At 36.3% G+C, this 25008-nt stretch overlaps 1 protein-coding gene across 1 annotated transcript in view; it reads left to right on the forward strand.

Moving 5' to 3' along the window:
- HS2ST1 (heparan sulfate 2-O-sulfotransferase 1) overlaps positions 1–24339 on the forward strand; it is a 77694-nt gene extending 53355 nt beyond the window's left edge. The window contains exons 2-7 of the mRNA XM_071750613.1: positions 3993–4231; positions 9705–9790; positions 13252–13390; positions 17312–17409; positions 18615–18772; positions 19774–24339. Coding sequence (XP_071606714.1) covers positions 3993–4231; positions 9705–9790; positions 13252–13390; positions 17312–17409; positions 18615–18772; positions 19774–20000 — 947 coding nt within the window. The 3' untranslated portion in view covers positions 20001–24339. The remainder of the gene's footprint in view (positions 1–3992; positions 4232–9704; positions 9791–13251; positions 13391–17311; positions 17410–18614; positions 18773–19773) is intronic.
- The last annotated feature ends 669 nt before the right edge of the window (positions 24340–25008 follow it).

Raw genomic sequence — 25008 nt, forward strand, 5'->3', positions numbered from 1 at the left:
ATACCTTAGACAAATTTAACTTGGGTCATTTTTATTAACTCAATCTATGTTTTTCTTGTGCTTTTAGTTGGGTATAGTGACACAAATAATTTATAGCCATAAATTGTCATAGCACCATTGGTTCTTTCTCTGCTCTCCATCCCTGAATATTGCTATCCACATACAACAGCACTGCTCTGGTTTATAAGTAGTATGCTGCTTAACAGCTCCCAGAGGAGGCAGCATTTCAGTGAAGGATGAAGGCTATATGTATAAGGTGGGTGTATAATTTGAAAACGAATCAGGACATTAACTTTACTACATAATTGTGGATCATTTTTAGGCTGCTGTTCAGTTTTCATTCTTCATCAGAAGAGAGTGGAGTCACTAGTGAGTAGGTTTTTGGTCCTGCTCTTGTTCAGTATTTAGGCCAGTGGTATGTTTGATGCAGCTTTTGGGCAAGGAAACAGCTTGAGAGCTGCTTAATGCCTCAGGCTACCAGCTGCTTGTCTAATTGGCCTGGAAGCACAGTGGAAAGAAAGCTGAGACACCAAGTCAGCTGGCTTCAGGATTGTTCCCAGCTGTAAGAAACCTGCTTATTGGTTTGAAGTGGCATCCAGTATCACGGATACACAGCAACTCTTTGCTCAGTGATGGTGCTGCCAATACAAACTGCCCAGTGCATTCATGTTAAGTGAGTGTGAGTGACATTTGAATCCACATCTTTTTTTTTTTTTTTATTGGAAAACACTAGAAGGCTACTATGCTAAAATGTATTTTAGCACTAAGCCTTTCCTCATCTGAGTGGGGGGGTTTACAAGGAAGCATGGCAGGTGCACAGGACACAAGAGAGAGCTTGAATAATGTCCATAGATAGATACAGGAGGAAAATAGATGTAGATGACAAAGAGCATAGTTTGGGGAAGTAGATCAGTATACTCTGAGTTATTCTTCCATACACTTGGTTAACTTGACTTTGGCAGCCAGTGATGCTTAATATATGGCCTTCATCAACAGTGCAAAGTGCTAAGCTACAGGTGAAAAGGGTTTCTGATCTTGGTAGATTTTCATTCTAAGAAATCTCGGGAGATTCTTGGACATTTGTAAAAATGTGAGGAGTCTGAAGTATTTTGTTAACTTTCAAGTTGTTAAAGTCCATGCCACTCTAATTTGTTTGGAAGATAATTTTTTGTGTGCAGTTAACACCTGGATTTGAAGTAAATGCTAGTAAACTTGTTTTACCTGGGACATTCATCTGCCTGAATGTGCAAAGCATGTAGACTAGTAACTGTTTATGATCATAGCATGATTTGTTTCTATACTTATGCAAATATTATTCATTTGGGTTTTCAAATATTTTGTAGGTATATATGTGTCTGGTGTATTTTCACAGGTGTTTTTCTTAGATGATATCCTAACAAAATAGAGCTAAGCAATCAAATTTGGTCTCTCTGTAACTCCTGGCTATTCTCAGTTGCCATTACTGGACTTCTTGCCTGTCCCCAAACAAAAAAACAAAAAACCAAAACAAAACCCAAAACAAACAAACAAAAAAAGAATTCATATGGATCAAATCATATGCCATATTAAGAGTTAAGCTGATTTTTCAGAAAGCAACAAAAAAGCTTTCTGACTTCACAGAAAAAATGTGAATCTATTCTCGACTGAGACCAAACATCCACTTTTGTGTTTTCCTTGTTATTTTAATAACAGACTACAATCAAATAGGCTATTAAGATGGCTGTCAAGGTTAGACACCTTCAGGTGCTTCATCTGCTTCTCACTAGCTTTACCTCCAGCAGTTCATATCCTGCACTTCATCTCAGCTTTTGGTTTCTAATTATTACAAATAGATGAAAGAGGTGATTTCTGTTCCTCGTCATAAATATTAGTTTTCATTTCAATTTCAAGTTTAAAGCCTCCTTATTCTTTGATCATTGTCAAAGTTCTCCTTGCATGGGTTCTGGATTTCTCCTCTCACAATACAAAGTTGAAGGTGATTGCAGTAGCCTTGTGCTAACTGCATCTAATTGTACATAGTTTATATCTTATACATAGCCTTTAATGTGCACTTATCATGCTAATTCTTGAATCATCATGGTTTCAAATACCTCCTCATTGGAGGAACACTTCTCATCACTACTCTTGCAAATCGTGTCTGTTTTTCACAAATGTTTACTTGTTCTGTGTAGAAGGAGAAGCTTCCCTCTGCACCAGCCAGCCTCATCAGCCTTGGAGTTCTCTGCAGTTATAACTTAAATCTAGCTGAGATCTACTACTCTGATGTTGAAAACACGAATTAAATTTGTTTCATTTCAGCCTCTCTAGGTGGTTTCCATATCCACGTAGCCTTGGGCAGTCATGTGGTTAACTATGTCCCCTACCAAATGCCTTCCTCTAATCGTTTACTGCTAAGAAGGGAGAGTTGCCAATCCCTTTTTGTTGTAGACATCTTCAGATAAATGAAACCCGAGTCTGCTGCCTCATCTGTTTCCAAAATAGGACATTTGCCAGCAGTGATGGGAGAGGTAGCAAATGAGAAAGGAAGGAGCAAAACCTGTGACTGATGTAGAGGGGAGCAACAGATGCTATGTGGAAAATTGAGAGATACTCAATAAGCATTTTCTACAAACATTTTCATACTGATTTAACTTAGTTATGGGCTGTGAGATGTGAGCATATGAGAGACTGAGTGAGTTTGAGCTTTGAATCATTTCAGGCAGATGGAAGTTTGTGGTTGAAGAATTTCTAGGCTGTGGAATTACAGCCTAGTGGTGTTCACAGCTTAATGATTCTACTTTAAAAGTTATCTTATGTTACAATTAAAGAGATGTGGTGAAAGAAAGTAGAAAGAGCTGGGTCATAGGAAGCAAGACAAGTAAAGGCCAGGAGCTGCTGCTGTTAAAAGCATGACATCCAGAAACAGCTATGCCTTGTGTAAGTGCATAATACAGAGAATTACAATTTCTCTTGTGGTATTGACTTCAGCTTGCACTGTTGGCCATCACAGATGTCTTTGAATACATTATTAAAGGCAATATCACAATAAATGAATCAGAAAAGCTGGTTTGACATTAGTATTATAAATCATTGTAAGGTTTATGCTTATCTATAACAGAACAAAGCTGTGTCTGAGTCAGCACAAAGTATTTGTAATTCAGCAACAACAACAGAAAATGCTGTAATACTGTGATTTTTTTTTTTTTTATTTTCCAGATAGGGTTTTAGCACTTGAAGCAGAGTTCAGTTATGCAAGAGTATTGCCTGCTGTATAAAAGGAAAATTGGTTTATTTGCAATGTACTCATCTTGCCAAAATGTCTTGTTCATAGCCTGCTTTTCTGTGCTTGTTTTCAATGTGTTTGACTTGACATATTTCAGTTCTCAGAGATTACTCTTTCCCTTAGTGTTAACAGTTTTGGAAGCACCTCTTGCTTCTATTCTTGTCAAACTTGAAATTAGTAGCTCTAATTGAATTTTTGAAAATCAATTTATTATAATGCATTTTGCTCTTGGGGCTCATATCAATTGAAATAACAAAACAATGGTTTCATCTGAATTCCAGTGTCTCTATACAGTTAATTGACTAAATCTCTAGTGTTAGTGGTTCTGCTGTTTTCAGAAAATTCATATTCTCAAATTGCTTGAGTCGTTCCTTCTATTATATTTTTAAAAGAGGTATTTTATAGAAATTATTTCAGATGTTTTGGGCATAGTGCATTACAGACATTTTTCTTTAGAGACAATGGCTTTCAGTGAAATTAGTGAATGAGAATACTGTATGTGTTCTCTCAGCATCTTCTTTTATAGTCTTCATGTTCTGTGTCAGACTAAAATACCTTTTATCATTTATGCATTTTATAAATTAAGTTTTGCTTCAGACGTGTCAGAAGTATATATGACAGCAAGTGTTTGCTTTATTGCTGAGGAGTTACTGCTTTTCTCCAGATTGTTTGCAGTCTGTGGTTTGAATTTCAAAATTGGTGATATTTTTGTATTTATCATCCTTAACAGAAAGGGCTATTGCAAGACATGAAGTCAGAGAAATAGAGCAGCGTCATACAGTAGATGGGCCCCGACAAGATGTGACACTGGATGAGGAAGATGATGTGGTGATTATTTACAACAGAGTACCTAAGACTGCCAGCACATCCTTCACAAATATTGCCTATGATCTTTGTGCAAAGAACAAATACCATGTTCTACATATCAATACAACCAGAAATAATCCTATTATGTCCCTGCAAGATCAGGTAAGCTGCTGCATTTGGGATGTCTTTTTATACAAGGGGAAAGTACAGAAAACTTTTTCTGCAATTGCAGACTTACATAGTCCAGTGGAATTGGATTTTAGATCACATTTTCCAATATAAATTAATTAGAATGTATTAATATTTTCTATGTAGATAATTAGTATTATTTATTAAATATTTGGTTTAGATTTTTGCTGGGCTACTGGAGGTGGTAAATATCTGTTTATCTGACAAAACAAAGCTAAAGAGGGACATGGCTAGGGCAGAAAGGACCTTTGCTGTTATAACTGTAAAATTTATTGTATGTATTATAGTGGCTTTTTGGCTGTGTAATAGTATTTGCCTGTCATCTCCATCTGCAGAGAACAGAGTCTTATATGATGTTCTCACTGAGTGGTGCAGGCACTGTGCCATGCTGTCAGGACTATACTTCTGTCTGTTCTACTAAGTCTTGTCAGATCTCACAGGTGATAGAAACAGAAAGAAGTAATTGTAAATAGCTTGCACTCTAAAGATTGGGTCACTTTGTATGCACTTAAAACTCTGACTAGAATCAGTGAAGTCCCAGGCTAGATATGACCATGGCTATCAGTACATTAGATGATGAGTATTAATAAAATTTAATGAAGGATCAATGTCTATTTTTCTTGAGGTGTGGTAAGGGAGTAGATTTTTAAAAATAATATTTCTTTGCTAGTTGTGAGTGCACATGCAGAAAACCCAGGTCAGAGGCTTGAAACTTAACTATGTTATCATCCATATAAATAATGTTTCCAAACTGTTCCGGATGGACTCAGATGTGCATGAAATATTTGAATGTTACCTACTTCAGTAGAGTTGAGTGCATTAGGTGTATGTACACCAGCAGTAAAATATATAAACACATCATAGAGGCAAAATGGTTTTGTCAATGATACTGTTTGTTAAAATAAGTCTCCCTAAGAAAGGTGAAGATTGCTTTGGGCCTCACATAAATTTGTAAATTTGTAAAATAGTGTGCCCTCTGTTACACACTATTTCTGCTGTATTTTTTCCAAACTACTCTTAATTCTGTAACAGATTTTAAGTTCTCTGCCCATGTGTGAAACCTATACTTCTTGAATGCAATATGAAAAAAAGACACTAGTTAAAATCCATTCTAAATATAACCCATATCTGATTTGAGATAATCCTTCGGGAGTGTCTTTTGCAGCTTCTCTCGCAGCAGTATCTTGAAAACTTTCTCTCTTTTCACAGGTTGGGCCCTTTCTTTGCAGCAAGCTGAGTTCCATGTTGTCCATGTCACATTTCTGACCTGTGTGGTCTGTAACAAAACCACTTGCTTTCATTAAATCAGAGTAGTTGTTGTTGGATTTTATTGGTTGCTTGCATGTTTCCCTACAAGGATGCCTTTGTTGTGTCTAGCTGGATGGCATATCAGCCACTGAAACTTTAGGGGTTTTTGTTACATGGTGAGACTGTAGTATAAAACATGGAAAATTAAATTACTGTTTTGTCTTGAAGCATGCTTTAACTGACATATTATGACACATAGAAAAAGGGTTGTGAGCACAAGTCTCTGTACTGCTGTTGGAACACAGAAAAGCCATGGTATAATTGCCTAGCATTTCACTCCCCCAGCTTGCAGTTTACTGTTCCTTGTTCTTTTTTCTCCCACAGTTTCTCTGTCCATTTTTCTCATAAGAGCAACCTGAGAATAAATATTCTTGCTTCCAAATGTATTTGAGAACAGTGGCCTCTCAGAGCAGCACACTTAGCTGGTTTTAGTAGTACTTATTTTCTCTGCTGGTGGAGGTTTCAGTGGCTGTCAGAAGTTGAGCAAGTAAAGGCTGCATTAGCTCTGTTAGAAGTGGAAGTCATGCTCCTGAACATTTAAGAATTTTTATCTTAGATGGCCTCGTGAGTACTAGTGTCCATTGCTGTACATGTGCCAATACTTTTCTTTTGTAGAAAGAACTTTTTGTGCAAGGTGGGTATCCTGGCTGTACCATGGCTGAACTGGTGAACTCCTGTCTTTTTACCATCTCACGAAATTACTTCTTGGCTGCCCTTTCTATGAGCTTGCTTGTGGTTTCTTATGACATGAAGCCAAAGGTGTGCTGCTAGCCTGTTTCCAGTGTCCCTGCCCTTAATAACTCTAAGTTATTATCTTGTGTGACAATCTGGATAGCCAGGCTAGCAAGCAGTGCCTTTCTGCAGAGGAATTCCGATTCAGTCATCCCATCATGCTTGGTCTTTAATCCTGAATCTGAGATTTCCCTTACTTGGGTACACTGTGTTGTTATCCAGTCTTACTTCAGAGCTCTTTTTTTGTAGGTCTAATGGAAAATCCTCATGTGGCCTCACCAGGCTGGGCTTGTGATACTCACCACTCCAGTTATTTGTAATTTTAGGTTGGTTATTCTGCAATTGACAAACAAAGTTAGGATATAATGACCTGAAAACCTTGAGCTTTTTTGATACCCAAAAGTCCATGTTATACCAGGCCACAGCAAAAGGACCAAACCAGCTTTTGCTGTGTGTGTGGATGTTTCTGTGTCTATTCAAACTATAGCAAAGCAGGATTTATAGAAGCAGTTGACAGCTTACAACATCACTTTGGTTTGCACACAGATTTCCCAGGGCTTTTGCTCAGATCAAGTGTGCTGCTCTGGGTTTTTGTTTGTGTTTTTTTTTGGTTGTTGTTGTTAGGTTGAATTTTTTGAGTGTGTGTTTTTTGTTTTTACTTGAGGTTTTTTTTCTGTTTTCTTTTTGTTCATTTTGGGGTTTTGTTTGTTTGCTTGCTTACGTTTGTTTGGGTTTCTTTTTTCCTTTTGGCACTGACTTGTTTTAAATTCTTACAAATTCTTATAGTTCTAGAAATTTAATGTATTTAACTTACCTTTCGGGCATCTTAGGCCCCCAGAGCACGTTTGGTCTGACTTTCTAATTCAGCGAATCTCAGATGATTTTTCTTACTAAAGGCTGTGAAGCAACTTTGTAGCTGATTATATAAAAACACCATAAAAGAGCTGCACAGAAACTCCATCCATGTCTGTCTGGATGTTTAAAGTAAGCTCAAATTTTATTCAACTGGGTTCAGGTGAAGTGGCTTGCTCAGTCTCTTGTAAGCTCCAGTATCTGCTAATCCCTGAAAAGAAAGGTAAAATTGAACATATTTAACAGTATAAAGCAGCAAGCAATATTCATCTCTGCTTTATAATGTGTGAATTCAAACTCATTAGGCTGTCTCTGACCTGGAACAATTCTGATTTTTGAAATGCTGCAAACTGTTTGTGTGTGTGTGGGAATCTCCTGCCTGCAGGCCAGTTACCAGTGTTAAAACCTTAAATTCTCAGAGGCATGGAGTATTGCTGGTTGATCTTAAGCCAGATGTAAATGTCACAGCCATCTCATAAAACCTTCCTAGCCTTCTCTTAGCTGGCCTAGTGTTAAAGTTAGTAAAAGACTAACATCCAATGTTCACAAAAATTATTTCCTTAGCAGACAACAACATTATAAGACAAAGACAGTCAAGGATTTTTTTTTAACTACTACTGGAATATCTAAGGTTTGATGCCAAATGGTGGCATGACAGTCTGACCCTTGGGATTTGGCACTTAACATTTCCCTGAGTCTACTCCTAGTCTATTAGAAACTGAAATCTAGCTGGTGAAAGATTTCAGAAAGCTTGTTCATGGAAACATAAGTGAAATGTAGGTCTTAATATTCATGCTGCACTACACACACCTGATAGGTAGCATAATTGGTTTTCTTGTGAAGTTGTTTCAAGCAGCTGTGACCAACCAGCTGAGGCTTAGGAGTGAGGGAAGGGAGGATAACATATTAGCATTTAGGAAATGTCTTTCCCAGTCATAGAAATATTAATAGCTGAGGCTCTCCAATGAAAATATCTTGTCATTAAACTTTGAAAAGTACAGTCAATGAAAGTGGGGTTTGTTTCAGCAGTGATAAAAAGGTAGTTCAGCTGGATTCGTAGTCTCATAAGATGGATCACCAGTTTGTGCTGTGGACAAAACCAGACAGAAAGGCAATGCAGTTTATGAAACACCATTGTAAAACACTGTGCAGTGCTTTTCAGATAGATTAGCTACAGTTTTCATGTGCAAGATAGAGTTTATATTGTGATATGCCACAGAACATGAAACTTGTACACAAAAAAATTAATGCTGCCTGCTACTGAAAATTAATATCTGTTTCTTTAACCTGAGAGTTTGAGAGCCAGTGTTTGAAGAAATCAGTAAAGGTTATCAACCTCTTAAAATCCTGCCCTATGAGTTTTGCAAAGTTTAAGAAACAGCAGCAGGCCAGTCTTGGCCTCTTAAAATCCATGGTTGGTTGGTTATAATAAACAATAAGTATCATGTTTCAGGACACTCTCAGTCCATTAGACCTCACAGAATGTTAGTATGTTGTCTTGAGCTCTCAAACTTTATTTTATTGATTCTCTTGCCAACCTCAGTGTCTTCATGGTTGTCTGTGTAACTGTATAACAAAAAATATATTGTAGATTTGCAGGGAAAACTGTCTTCTAATTTTCAGTTTCAGAAATGGCCTATCATTGTTGGAAGACTCAGGCAGTACAAATTTATCAACTTTTCTTTATTACCCAATTCACTGGTTTTGAAATACAGTTCAGAGTTAAATGTTCTGATGTTAAAATATTCTGTTCATCTAATAAAGCCAAGCTATATCAGGATTTGCCTGTCCCACTTAACTTGATCATATTTTTATGGTTTGGGGCATGTATCCTACTTTGTCTTTATCTTTGAAATGTAAAGCTATTCCTATTTTTGTGAAGTCTGCTGATAACTGCAAACTTTATCATCCCTTGCAGACTATTTCGTGCTTTAACATGGAAGTTTCACTGAAATGTTAGGCTTAGGGTAACTGTTCAAAATAGTAAACAATAGCTCTAATGTATACTAAATGTACATATTTATAAGATTCTAGGTGACTCATGCAGTGCATTTTGAGATGGGAGAGCAAATGAACCATCAGATTGGTTTATTATGTCCCAGTAAAACAGGTCTGAGAACATGCTTGTAAACCTGGTACACTTTTGTTTCAGGGCCTAAATGTACATCAGACAATTCAATCAAAGTTGTACTTAAATTTCTACAGATTGCTGAAGGAATTCTGGGTTCTTTTCAGATTACAGATAAAATGGACTGACAAAAATTCAAGTTTGTCTTGCTAATGTTTTTGTGGTGATTTTTCTTGTATCAACTTTCCAATTGCTGTATTCTGCTTTTGTTAATTTCTGATCATTAAATTGTGATTCACTGAAATGAGGCATCTGTACACTTGGGTAGTGTCAGTTTTGGCTGGCACAAATTCTTCAGTAATGTTTGAAATACTTTCTTCCTAATACATTATTAGAGTTTACTTAAAAACCAGAAAACACCATGTGTGGGGACGTGTTGTGTGTTCCAGCTGTACAGAAACCCTTTTTGCTGTCTTAATTCCACAGGTCCGATTTGTGAAGAATGTGACTTCCTGGAAGGAAATGAAACCAGGGTTTTACCATGGACATGTATCTTACGTGGACTTTGCCAAGTATGTTATCCTTGGATTTATCTCAAGTAGTGCAGTATTTTCAGTTGCTTGGCTCCAGCTGGGCTATTGGTGCCCTCTTGTGAGGAAAGCCTCACAACTGAGGCTTCGAAAAATTCACCCACTCCTATAATGAGCAGTATTTGGTTTTGATTTTTACAGTTTTTTCATGTGTATTTCATGACAAAATGTAGCTGAGTCTTGTTTCAAAACTATTTATATGCTATGTTTAGTATTCCTTGTCTGAATTGCATACTTCTATACTGAAAATCCTGGCTTTTCTCTGAAACACTGGCAGTTCTGTCTTAGTGTTGGCTTCCCATCCTGGAAAGTTTAAAGATACCCTTCTCAAATATATTTCATATAACCAGCAATACAACCTGCATCTTAAGCTATGTAACTCTCTATCAGAGTATTTCATGACACTTTATCAAAATATTAAAAAGTTATATTTTAAAGCAGTTTTCTGGCCTGCAGGTATTTTATTTGCTCTCAAGAGCACAGAAATTATTCTTATGGTGTTAAATCCTGCTACTTCGAAAATAAAATTAAAAGAAAAAGAGGTAAAAATCCTCCCAGTGACTTCAGAGGTTCAGGAGCGTGTCTGTGTTCCTGCTTCTATGACTTTCTTTTGTTGTCTTATTTTGCTTCTGGATCTAAAGCAGTGATCCTCACTAGCTCAGTCTTGTGAATCCTCCTCTTCAACTGGCAAGTCAGTGTTGCCTAAGATGCTCAGTAGGCTGTGCTTCATCTTGCACTTGCAGGATGTGGAAAATGGATTAAAATTGAAAGTGGATTTTTCAGATCTCAGCACATTTGACTGCACAGATAATAATAACTGCTACTTTTGCCTCTTGCTGCTGGTCTGTCCTCAGTAATGTTCTGTTTCTCGTTATTTAAACATTTATTTAATGAAATTATGTTTTTTGTATGTAAGAATTTATTCTGTTTAGTAATTGCTTTTAACTATTCATTCTGTTATGTACACAAATCCTTAATTCTAGCTTTTATTTAAAGAAATGAGAAGGGAAAGTGCAAGCTTCATATGTTCCCAGTACTGTACATGTAACAGAAGATCCTAAAAGCTACACTTGTAGCTGGAAATTACCAACAGCACAACATAAAAGCTTGAGTTTACAAAAAGTAACAGCCAAGAAGTTTTAGTTGCAAATCAATCAAGAAAACAAATTTCAAATTTCATTAGCTTCTTTTCTGCCTTTTTAAAGTTAATGTTGCAGTATCAATAAAACCTTAGTCTGAATAACAACTTTCTGGAACAGCAAAGGTGACTGTTATTTTATACATTACTCACTTCATAAATCTGAAAACAGTTTCAGCTACTGGAACTTAATAGAAAAATAAGCATTTTACATCTAGAAATCACCTAAGGAATTTCATATATTTTTCATCTGCATCTTCCCTTCAGGTCTGTGTTATCCTTGTGTTTCTGTTTGTTTTCCTTTCACCTAAATGATTTATTTTTTTCCCACAACAGCTTGCTTTCTCATACTTTGGGTTTTCATTATTAAAACACTATCTTGAATACTCTGGTTGTGCTTGGCAAGACCCACACTTTTAAGGCTGTGAGGTACGTTCTTGTAGTGAACATTCTTGTAGTTGAGAAGTGTAAAATATTTCAGCAAAGTCTATGCCTTCTTAAACACAGATATCAGACCTAGGTCCACTGCCTCTCAGAAGTACCTCTTGAATTACACTGAAGTTTAAAGTACTGGATTCAATGGATGACTGACAGTGTTGAGGACAGTTTATCATAATCCATCCATGTAGAAATTACAGTAGTAAAAGTTCCATTTTTTCCCCATGTTTGTTTTTTAGTTTTTAAGTCCACCATTATCCCCTATTTTTTCTAGTAAAGGGTTGGAAACAAATTATTTAACTATGCAATTGCCAAATCATTATAATTATTAATAAAGTTACAGTAGTAAGTAGTTCATGTTACTGTAGCTCAAACTAGTTTTGCAAGGTCATGTGCAAATCAGTATAAATGTACAATCCAGTACCCCTTTATGTTACAACCTTCTGTAGCACTTGCAGTAGACTCTGTAGGAGGGGATGTGCCTATCTTAGACATTTCAGTGGACCCGAAAGAGGGTGCAGTTTGGTGCCTGGACTTTGCATCAAAACAGTTGAAGCATTCATACACTCCTATTTTGTGGACTTTAGGGAGTAAGATCTGGCACATGTGCAGCAGATGTCATCAATGCCACCTCTAACTCCTGCATTCTGACTCATTGATTTATTACTCTGCTGGCAACATCTGAAGAATCAATTTGTCTTTCTGTAGCCTATAATAATTTCTGTATCTGTAGTGCTGGTCATTTGCCAAAGTGATACCTTTGAATTGTGTTTTTAACTTCCTCTTTTCTGCTGCCTGTTCTGTGTTTCTGTTCTTCAGCTTTTCAATTTGATTCCTTATATGAGCAGTATCTGGTGTTACAGTTTACAAAGTCCCTCTTTAACAGTAATGCTACTGCATCTTAAAACTACAACCAGTCTGTGTTCCAGCCAAGCTGGGAGGCTTTCATGGCCCTCTCTCAATGCAGAACACTTTCCCACTGTGCATGGGAGCAGAAGATAATTTTTTTCCATCTCCTCCTAGTTTTGCTTCAAGGCACCTGACAACACTTGGAACATTCATTGTGATACCAATTCTTGAATGTCTGTATACCATATTTATTTGCCACAGTAATGTCTCAAATGGAAATGAAAATAACTCAGAAGTGTAATGCAAAAGCTGTCTTGAATATAGATAATTGAAATCTGCACAAAACAGGTTTGATGATTTAAATTTTTCTTGTGTGTGCCATGAGCTTGCCACCTCATTGTATCAAGTTTCCTGTTTGTATTACAGTAAATCAAATTTTTCTTAGGGTTAATATATAAGATATATCTTTAGATAGTTAATATGGTTACAGTTGAATCATAGGCACCTGTCTGATAAACATAGCCATATGGATTCAACCCAGGCAATGGACAGTCTCAGATCTCTGTCTTCCTTGTGTTAGAGTTCATGTCTCTGAGAACTTAAGACGTGACAGGAAAACCACTTGCAGTGTTGCATAGCACACAGCTCAGGAGAACCAGAACTCAGTAACAAACCTCCTTGTACTTACTGTAAGAGCCTATGTGGCTGCTAAACAAAAGTATTTTTAGAATTAGAACGGTTGTATAAACATTTTTAGTTTCTATTGGGTAAGAATAATTCAGTTTAGTTAAAAAAAAAAAAAAAATCACAATCCTAGGAAAACTGAAATTGAACTGACTTTCACATTCACATAGAACACTGGATATGAGGATGGAAGGGAATGATTGTTAAACTTATCACCACATCTTCTCTTTATATAGATTTCATCTGTATCAGGAGAGACAGGCTTTTATTTTATGTATTTGATGAGAAGCTTTGATTTGGCCTTTAAGAGACCTTTTTTCCTCTCTTACTGTAGATTTGGTGTTAAAAAGAAACCAATTTACATAAATGTCATAAGAGATCCTATAGAACGACTGGTTTCTTATTATTACTTCCTGCGCTTTGGAGATGATTACAGACCAGGGCTACGGCGGCGAAAACAAGGGGATAAAAAGGTAAACTACACTCTACCATGTGTTGTGCTTACTAAAAATACTGTGGAAATGTCCTGATAAAAGCTTGAATATCTCTTATATCAGCCTTGTGATCATGGTGGCTTTGGAAGTTATATTCTCCCATTTGTGTCTGTACTGGATGAGAATGTAACATTCTTTGTACCATTATAAATTTCACTCAACATTGCAATTTATTAAAAAATTAAATAAATTTTTTTTTTAGGTATTTAGATTTAGGTGGGGCCGCATCTTGAGTGCTGTGTGCAGTTTTGAGTGCTGCAGTATAAGAAGAACATTGGTGTGCTGGAGAGAGTGCAGAGAAGGGCAGGCAGGCTGCTAAGGGCTCTGGAGAACAGGTCTTACAGGGAGAAGCTGAGGGAGATGGGGCTCAAGTTCATCCTGGAGGAGACTGAGGGGAGACCTTATTGCTCTCTTTCAGATACCTGGAAGGAGGTTCTACTGAGGTGGGTGTTGGCCTTTTCTTCCTAGTGAGTAGTGATAGGACAAGAGGAAATAGGCTCATGTTGCACGAGGGGAGGTTCAGAATTGGGTATTAGGAAAAATTTCTTCACCATAAGAGTGGTGAAGCATTGGAATAGTTTGTTCAGGGAGGTGGTGGAATAGCCATCCCTTGGGGTGTTAAAAAAATAGGTAGATATGGTGTTTCAGGAGGTGATTTGGTGGTCAAGGTGTGTAAGACTAACTTGAACTTGATGATCTTGAAGGTCCTTTATGACCATGATGATTCTACAATTCTGTGATTTGTAAGTACCAAGTTAAGCTTATCCTCCTACATAAGAAATCTACATCTCTTCTTGAATGAGATATATTTTTCACCAAAAGCTGTAGAAGTGCTGATGCTTTGATTAGTAACCCTTTCTTCAATATATAAATAATGCAATGGAATTGTTTAAAGACTACTTGAAACTGTGGTGTATGCATCATACATACATTTCTATGCTTCCTCTGTCACAGGTGGTTCTAGGAGTAGCTCAGGTTAGAATATTCAAACCTTGGTTACCAGTACAGTTTCAGAATGGCAACATTATTTATTCTTCATAATATGTTTATTCCAGGAAGAATTGATACATTCACTGTCCTGGTATTCAGCAAGACATTTGTAGGAGCATGTTGCTTTGGACTTTCTTAAACCAGGAAAAAAAAATAGGGTGTTTAGTATATGAATGTAGTTTATAAAATAAGGTTACAACAGTGTGGAAGCTTTTATAAAATGCAAGGAGGTTTTGTACTTTACAGAACCAAACAAGATTTGTGTGGCAATACTTTCTTAAGCTGATGAAATTTTCCTGTAATGTTGATGATTTAGTGTAACACTGTGTGAATACCAAGAGACAGTGAGTACAGCTTTGTCTAAAAACACCATAGCAACTAATAAATGTGATTAATCATTTTGTGTGCTCAAACCAGGACACAACCCTTTATAAATAAAGAGTTTTAATATTGGGAATAGACCATTCCTCTTTTCTTTCCAGCTAATAACTCCTCCTCTGTTATTTAGGTTTTGGCGCCATCTTCTGCTACTGCATTTCAGTGTGTCCAGAGATCCTGCAGCATAATTAGAGGGCAGCCTCAAGCAGAACAAATAGAAATTTAGCTTAAAAAAATGTATCTTCATAGAAGTGGTACACATTTGATGATGTGGTATCATACAGACATTTTTTTAAAAGAGAGAGAGAGTATCTCCTATTTTGTAACCTTCTGTGTTGCATTTAATGAGGAGCATGATTTGGACAATGAAATTCCTTCCTTGTGGAGATCAGTGAGTTGGAAAGCTGAGCATGCAACTGAGTCCAAGCTCTTTATAGGACTTAATAACTAATGAAAAGACTGAAATTTAACATCATTGGCATAGAGTTAATCTGAACAGCGTTGTTAGGTAGTCTCTGGGAAGCATTAAGCCAAAATCCCTAATGCTACTGTTTCATAGACATCACTGTGAGCTCTCTTTTGCTGGAAGAAGTTTAATACATTGCCATTTATAATGTTTGTAATGCATTGCATTATTACTTTATGTTATTCTATTAAGCATGCTTTTTTTTTGTTTGTTTTGTCACTATCATACCACTTTATTTAGGTTGAGACAGTTGTTGCCATACAAATATAATTTGTCCTATGTGCATCTCTTGTTCATTTGAAGCAAAATTGACTTTCTCTGCCAAGTCTTACTTTCATTAAAATCTGGTAATACTATTTTTCCATAGTGTCTCCAAGAAAATTGTGCCAATAGAGATGGTGTCAGGTTTACATACATTAGACAGAAATTTCAGTAAACTCAAAAATGAATTGACCCAATCAGTGTCTATAACACTGATGTATGTTCTAATCTGCTTTAAAGTAGATTCATTAAGAGCTCTTTGAATGAAAAGTAGGGGAAGGTCAAAAATATCCTCTTTTTAATGGAAGTCAATTGTGCCTTTATTAAGTGGAAAGGAATCTCATCATACTTCACACCCACAGCCCCCTCCCAGTTCATATTACAGCACTTACATGGAAGAGTTGCCATTAATTTTCTTCCTATATCCCAGAATTTCCACATTTATGATTAGCTTGGCTCCAAGACCAGAGTCTGTAAAGACAAGTGTTTCTTGTGATAAAGTCTCTGGGTGGTTTAGTCAAGTATATAAGAGGATGTGATGATGGAAGTTTGTCCTATTTCATGTCAGAAAATTGTTTGTTTTTGCATAATAGCTATAAAGTAACCTGCAGGTATATGCAAAGAAAGTTTTCTTTTGACCAATGCCAGTTCATATTTAGTATTATACATTCATAAGTTAGGAGGTACATTTACACAATTTAGATCTTAGGTAATGTTGTTACAAAGTACTCATTGTATCAGGACAGAATTTCTCTAGAGAACTATGCGAGAAGGAGCATGCCAGTGTCTGGTTGTGTAACACAAATGAGCTATTCCAAACTCAGAGTACGATGGAGACCAAGACACCACAGGTTAATCCCTGATTTGGCCTTGTATCAGTAAATTTTTCAGATTATATCAGGGACTTGACCTTAAAGTAGGAGCAAAAGACATCAGTCTTTTTTCTAGCACTAATTAGGCAAATACATATTTAAATTGTTGTTTTGAACAGAAGCTTGTAATTATATGGAAAAAAAATAATCTAAAAGAAGTTGTCTTTGTGGTCACTTAACTATTCTAGATACAGGGCTTATATCTTGATTAGAAGTATAACAAATACTTTATGTGACTTGGTAAAATATTTACGAATTCTTTCCAATGCTAATGGAGTTCTTATTGTAACTGTGTTACTGCATTTGAAACTCTGTATTGCTACAGCTTCCTGTCCATACACTGAGAGGTATAGAATATTCTGTTACACAATGAACTACTTGCTTTCACTTCTGATTGCCAAAACCAGATTAGCCTCTGAAATGGCAGAGATTTGTCATATTATTTAAAATGTAATAGAACATTTTTTAATCTAAAAGGTAAAATGCACAATGTTCTATAGTATAAAGGCCCAGCTGTTCTAGTATTGCACAAATCTTGATGGCATTTGACACTTTAGTGACTTTTTCTGTAAGGGAGAAATAATGATACCAACAACTATAGACTGGCTTTGCTTTGTACAAAGCCTTTACTCTGCTTTATGCTTTGTACATAAAGTCTTTATCAAGGTTATATCAAAGATAAATCAAATGTATCGAGTAAGATCAGTGTGTTTGTTAGTTCTTGGGCCATCTTTTATTATTAGAACTGTCTTAATTGAGGTATTTAAGTCTTCCTAATAACAATGTGAAAGCAACGCTTGAAAAAACTTTTTTTCCTTTCACATCATACCTTGTAGTTTTCTCTCCCCACTACATCTGGCAACTAACCAGACTGAGATGTTTGTTACATATACTAGATTTTTAAAGCTCAGCTCAATTTTGTCTTTGTTCCAGACCTTTGATGAATGTGTGGCAGCTGGAGGTTCAGACTGTACTCCAGAGAAACTTTGGCTTCAAATTCCGTTCTTCTGTGGCCACAGCTCCGAATGCTGGTAGGGAGATAAATGCAGCTTATCTTGTTAGTCAGGTATATCAGTGCTGAAACCTAAGCTTAAGAATCTGAATATACAGCACAGTTGGGGAAATTGTGAGGGACTGGACAGAGTAAAGCAGCAGGTACTTTAGTAATGAACTTTCTTTTATAGAAGCATTTGAGTGAAAAAAATCTTCCAGTTGTTTAAACAAGCAGTGTGTTAGGATACTGTATCAGCAGTGCTGTGAGACAAAACAGATGTTTTCAATTTTAAAAACAATTTTTGTACATTTGGACTCTTGACATTTTTCTCTTATGTCAGGTTACAATATCCATCTTTCTGAATTGAGATCTTTTGTTAGAGCTCCTAGACTTTGTGAGAGAATAAAATAATTGAAATCAGGATAAATTTATCTTCTTAAACCTTTACCAGACATCCAGTAGTCAATGCTACTTGGTAGAAAAGAAACAAAAGCAGATCGTGTCCATCTGTCAGTGCAGCATGTTTTATAACAATGACACAGACTCAAAAAAACCTCTTTAGCAAAATTTAAAGAAATAAAGGAAAAGTATATAGATGATTTGAAGGATTATGAGTGAAATAAAGGGCAATTATTTATCGAAGTAAATGGCCACTTGGGAGCTCCACTTTCAGTGTCTGTTGGCCAGGCCTGTCTATGCCTGGGACAGGTGGACAAGTAGAGAAAAAAAGGCCTCTGAACCTGTCCTTTCATCCTGTCTAAAGCTCTAAAAAGGAGGAAGAATGGCAGTTTAATTTTTGTGTGTCATTTATTAGGGAAGTCCTCATATTAAGTGCAATTACTTTCTCCTTTGAAGTTATGTTTCTAGGATGCAAAAGCAAAGGTCAGTTCCTCACAGAACCAATTCTGGTATCTCGTATGAAAGTGAAGATGTAGTGTCAACATTGGGGAGATGTAAATCCTCCAAAAATTGCATTAGTAGAGACAGTAACCATGTATGCACATGCATTTTTTTTTGTTGTTCTGGGCTAGTTATTAGTCAACATAACAAGAGGAATCAAATTTTTAGATAAGAATGCAGATGAGAGAAACTGGGAAGGGAAATGAAGTTAGGAATGTTTGTAACTTAAAATGAATCTTGCCTTTCCAATATAAATGTCCTGTTATGAAATAATCTCCATCTAGGGACCAAGGATTGTTGGCTGACATCGGAACTTGCTATAATTGTTCTCTGTCATTTTAGGAATGTGGGAAGCAGATGGGCTTTGGAACAAGCCAAGTACAATCTGATTAATGAATACTTCCTAGTGGGAGTTACTGAAGAGCTTGAAGACTTTATCATGTTACTGGAGGCAGCTTTGCCCCGGTTCTTCAGTGGTGCCACAGACTTGTACCGGACAGGTATTTAAATGGTTGATTTCCATGGATTTTTCATCCTCCTATCACCTTTTTTTAACGTGCACTCTTTAGACCTTGATGAATAGTTTTGAGTCTCTGCCACGTTTACCTCCCAGTTGGCTGATGTTCCTACAGACAGACACTCTAAAAGACCAGCACCAAAAGTTTTTGAGAGCAAATAGTACACAAATTGTAAATATTTAAGGTTGCCATAAGGCAGTTGTGTAGGTATACCACACTTAAAAATTTGTGGCAAGTGTTTATCAGAGCATTTTTGAAAGGTCTTGCAGGAGCTTCAGTTTTGAAAAATGGCTGCTAGTGGCAGATTTCCAATTCCTCAGAAACCTTGCTTAAAATAACTCTGCTTAATACAACCTGGTTGGCTGTGCAGAAAGGTCCAAGTGTATGTTTATCTTCCTGGGGATGTAATAAGGTGTTTGTTATGTAGCTGGTAGTTCAGTTTCTAGGAGCTCGCCATGCAACTTCTGAAGAAAAGATCCATGTTAACAAGCAGAGGGAGAAAAGACTCTGATGTACAGACCCTAGATGTGTGGTATTAAAAAGTTTCTTACAAAGCAACAGACAGCAATTCTTAGGAAAAATGCTGTCATTCTGGTCATCTTTCTCTCATAAAGAAGTCTCTTGCTCTGCACTTTTTAAGTTTCTTAACATTTGATACCAGATTAATATATAAATAATTAATTCTGAAAGACCAGTCTTGCTTCAAGTACATTATGTGAAGTAATCTTGTTCCTTAAATGAAGTGTTCATTCCCTGGGTTTATTAAAGAACTGCTGCAAAATTTATTAAGATTTAGTGAGAGAGACTGCAATTTTCCAACCTCCTCACGTGTTGTGTTAATAAATTCCGGATTAAAATCTGTCACTTCCAGTACAGTTTATCAACATGCTGAAAATATAAAACTCTGTAAATAAAAGGGACAGTAAACATTCTTTAATCACATTAACTTTTAAGTGAAGTTATTGCTTTCATTTTGCATTTAGGAAAGAAGTCTCATCTTAGGAAAACAACTGAGAAAAAACTTCCCACAAAAGAAACTATTGCCAAGCTACAGCAATCTGAAATCTGGAAAATGGAGAATGAGTTCTATGAATTTACACTGGAGCAATTTCAGTTTGTCAGAGCACATGCAGTTCGGGAAAAAGATGGAGAATTGTATATTCTGGCCCAAAACTTTTTGTATGAAAAGATTTACCCTAAATCAAACTAAGAACACTATACTGTTAGATTTATGGACCTAAATCTTTGATCACATCATCATTTTAGTCCTCAGCCATGGGAACTAGATTACTTGTAGACCTCCAAGACGTTTCTTTATAGATCTGAGAAAAGTGGGCTGTGGATCACCTCCAGGGCATTGGATACTGGCTAACTCTGATGGTAATCCAGAAACAAAGGCTTCATTCCTTTTATCTAATTAATATTTTCAGTGGGAGTTAATATCCTTTACCTGAAGAAACCTACACTTTAATTCAGAGCAATTAGTACACAGCAGTTCTAGTTGGAAATATAAACAAACAAAAAATGCTTCTGTTGATGCTCTCTTTAATTTTCAGAGGAATTTATTTTCAATTTTACTTCTGTGAAGAGGAAATAATTTTTCACAGCTTTCAACATGGAGATTTTGCTTGTATGCAATATGAGTAGTGTTAATAACTGGTTGACATCTGTGCTTTGTTTTTGTGAATCATGTCACATGATATTAATTGGGATGGTTAATCATGTTCTGCTAAGAAATGCTGCTGCTGCTGCTGGAATTGCCCATATTTATATATGTGATTTTATTAAAAAAATACAACTAATCATTAGTGTTAAAACATCATTTCCACATTAATTTTGTAAAAAGTTAAAGAATCAGAGCAGTGGGAGTTTTGTTTTTATCCCCACCACCACTGACTGAGATTGGGAATACTACAAAGGAAGTAGGTAATTGTCTGCAGTTCTAGTTGATCCTTACACAGTGGTATAAAAATGTTAAAATAAGTATTAAATTTCTCCATGGATTCTTCATAATAATTGTAAACTGAGCTATTGGTGAATCCATATTATGACTCCATTAGTGAGCTGTGGTATGGTTAGGGTTTTCCTACTACTTTGATACTTTTACCTGTAGAATATTTTTACTAAGGTGCTTTATAATGTGTTTTAAAGCATTGCATTTACAAAAGAAGTAAAGTGCTGTAAATACTGCTTATTTTATGTACTTGGACCAAAAGGTTTAAAGTAACTAGTTTAAAGTGGGGTTTTTGCACCAGTTCTGTTTCGTGTGAAGTGAAAAACATCACAGCTACTTTCTGGTTTAGTTAATTGTTGGACATGGCTGAAATGAACTTCAGTGACCTCTCAGACTGCAATACCAGGATGCTGACCAGGGATTCTCTTTGCAGAAATGTACTCTTCATCCTTTTATTATGGTAAGAGGAAAAGAAGAAAAATGTCATGTGTAGTCTGATTGAAGAAGATGCAGTAAACTTGATTGACACAGTTGGTTTTGCTTAACTGCCTTAAGTGACTGAGGTAAATTTGTGAGTTGGCAGGGGACAACTAAAAGAATTTTCTCAAAGATCTGAGTAGTTGCACATCTTACACCTGCCTTTTCTAAAAGGGCTTTTCACTGGGTTTGATTGAGGAAGGCACTGAGGAGACAAAGTAAGGAATGGTGGTAAAGGTTTAAATTCCTAAGGGGTGATGCTGAAGTCTTAGTTTAGAATTACCAAGAGGAGTTTCTTTAACCAGCTTGTTCTTGTAATGAAAACAAAGGAAATGGAAAATGGTCTGTGAACTGGATCTCTGCAGCCAAAAGCAACAGGCCAGTTACAGAGAGGATAAGGAGAGACTATCAAGTACATCTTGCATTTTCTTTGGGTTTTTTTGGTTTTTCCCTTTTGAATTTTAAAAATAGATCTCTCTCTGTTCTTCCCAAATAATCAAGGAAGTTCCTTCTGATAGCTTACCATTTACATTCTATGATTTATATAGCATGAACCATGCATAAGATTTCCTGTTCTAATTCTTGTCTGCTGATGTCATTAATAATGCCAACACATTTGGGAAGAGAATGTGTTAGTTCACACACAAAGAGCTGTTTCCTAGCTAAAGAAATTAACTGAGGGGTCATACACAATAAGTAGCTAGTGGAGATCTAAAAATGTCCATAACAAAGCCCTAATGCCTTGGAAATAAAATTATTATTTATAATCCCTTGAAAGATTATCCATTCAGTGATAGTTTTATGTGAGGCATTATTTTGACTATGTTGTTTTCCTTCAGAATCATTCAGATCAGTTTATCTTAAGTCTCCTTTAGAATTTTCATAAGAGCACCTCTAACAGAGAAGAAAAGCCTGCTAAGTGAAAACATGCAATATTCATCTAAGTAACTAAATAGGTATGTAGACAAAGCTTCTGTTTTTACAAGAAAAAGTAGACAACACTTCTACTTATTTCAGTACAGTCTACAGAAACATATTATTCTATAAGCAGTGTTAAAACTTGTTTCTTTTTTTTTCTTCCAGGATTCTTTTCTTTCTTGTTTACCAGTCTTCGGTAACAAAAATAGTAAAACAATGCAATGTTTTTTTTACTTTTAAAAGAGCAATATATTTTTCATGGTTCATATATAAGAAAACACATTTTTTTTAAATCTGTTATCGCATGCTGTTCTTTGCTGTAAGCTGACAGTAGCACTGAGACAAATGAGAATTTTAGGAATATTTTTTAAAAGTGCTAGGCTTCAATTGGAGAAGAATTAATTTCAGATGTACTCTGAAAATGTTTTTGTTTGTGGAACACAGAAAAAGTCAAGACTGTCTACCTGTGTATCTAGTGCAGCAATTAAGTCAACTGGGAACTTAGAATCCTTTGAATTTAGAACTATCGAACTTGGATTTACTAAAAGACAGTTTAGGGAAAGGAACTTTACAGTATTTTAATAACCTGCTCTATTCATCTTCTATTTAGAGATGGAAACAATCCAAATTGTTGGTATTAATATTTTACAGTATATAAATAGAATTTATCTTTTATATTTTCCTTTAATGTCTTATAGTGAAAAGCAGGAATACATGGATTTTTTGTTGTTGCAGGCTGTATAATCAGTAAGCTTACTATGCAGCCTCCTAAACATGGGTCTGGTAACTGAAGTCACTGTAGTCTCTGCACAGGGGTTAGGTTGGCTTTTTGTAGACCTAAGTTAATTTGAAAGGTACTGAAATTCTCATATAATATATATATATTAGTTGAGAGTAGGGTTTGTTACACTGTTCTGTTCCTTTTTGTACCAAATGTAACACCCAGATTTTGTGCAAGAGTGTAGCCCTGTTGAAACTCAATGCTCATAATTGTTCTTGGTCCAGCTGCACTGGTTATGACACAGCCATAGCCATAGCAGGCCTGGAGCACTTGTGATACACTGGGCCATCTTAACAGAAGAAAAAGCTTTTTTTTTTTTTTTTGCTTCTTTCCATAATAATTCTGCAGCCATGCAACAGGAATTCCTTTCTTATTTTGCTAGTTCATTTATTAACAGACACACAATACGAGGGTGCAGAATGTCCTATGTGCACGTCCCTGCTTGTTCTGGGTTGATTTTCAGGCAGTCTCTCTAGTAATGTTACACTGATAACAGCTTCACTTTCAAACGGGCATGAAATGTTGTAGCTGTGCCATGTGGGAGAGGAAGAAGCAGCCCATCCTTGTTAGAAATGCCTTTTCTGGGTACTTAGTTCTTCTGAAGATACTGAGCTATTTTTTACTTTCCAGAAATAAATATTTGCTTATTTATGGTCTCAAAGCAGTTCTATTTTGTATTGGGGAAAACTCAGTTATTTTCTATTAGAATTCTGTTGAAATTTTCCATTAAGCTTACCTGGTGTCACTGAATGTGTGTATGACAAAAAGGTGTAGGGATGATACTGTCTGAACTCTGCTGCTTAAGCAGTCAGTGGAAAAGCCTGATTCAAGTGCACTGCCAATTTAGCTCTTCAAAATGAGAGCATATTTTATGACTACTAGAGAGAGATAAGAGAAACTGTAAGGCTGCTTAGTTGCATGGATGCTTCCTCTACTGTAATCCTGTGCAGCTACGTAACCTTTACAGCAGTATTCCTAGAGAGAGAGCCCTTTTCCTGAGACTTCTGGAGCATAATTAAAAATGTTCATACACTTGTACTGTCACATATTTACATCAACAGCTTTCTCTAGCTTCTGTAAAAAGAGTCAGGTTTGTGAGCATTTCTAAAGCAGTACTGAATGTAATTTTTGAAAAACATGGATTGTGCTTCATGACTTTTCTTTTTCAACACACAGCTAAATAGTGCCTTTTTTCCTCACAATCCGTGTTGAAAATGCTCGCTCCCCCTCACCCTCCATTAACTGATTTGTTTGTGCAGTGCTGTTCCAACTTGAAACCATTTTGTCACAGCTGTTTAAGAAATAATCTCCATTTTTCCTTACTATGCTGCCAGCTTTCTGTTGTTGAAGTGTTTCAGTTGATTACCTAATGCAAATGTTATAAAATAAAATATCCAGTGGGAAGGGGAAGGAAAAGAAGTCTGGAGTCCTGTCTTAATATTTGTGTGTCACTTTAGTGTTGAATGCTTTTTTTCCAGAAGATGTTGTTATGCAGGATCGTGAACTTTGCAGCTATTGAGGTTTCAAACGGGAGGGGCAAGCAGGAGTGTGGCTTGTCTGTAATAATTTCATAGAGCTACAACCAAATATATTCACAGGCCTTCAGAATTTGCATTGGGCTTTCTGGCAAGAAATGTAATAAATTTGCAGAGGGTATGCACTGTGCTGGAAGTGTCAATGAAAATTTGTTAATATTAAGGCCCAGATTTGTAAGAGTAGACAACTGACATTAAAACAATGCATTGATACATCCCTGTTTCCCTGCCTGAGGGAAATGACCTGAACAAACAGCCCAACTGATTACTTGGTGACTGCAATGATGAGTATGGTATAAAACTTGAGTAGAATAGAAATGTCATCACATTTGCAAGCTAGCACTTAAAACAAGAAAATGTAGTGAGTGTGGGTATGCTACTCTGTTTAGGATTTTTGATGGATACTGTAACCATTACCCTATAAGCATTCCTAGCTGCATGCACTAGGGAGCTGAACAGTCACCTGACCCAGCCAGGTTTCTTAATGTGATAGTTCCTAAATTTTTGTTTTCATCCTTGATGATTAAGAACCATCACAGAGTTACTCAGCAAC

Source organism: Heliangelus exortis, chromosome 8 (genome assembly GCF_036169615.1).
Source record: "Heliangelus exortis chromosome 8, bHelExo1.hap1, whole genome shotgun sequence".
Lineage (NCBI taxonomy): Eukaryota > Metazoa > Chordata > Aves > Apodiformes > Trochilidae > Heliangelus > Heliangelus exortis.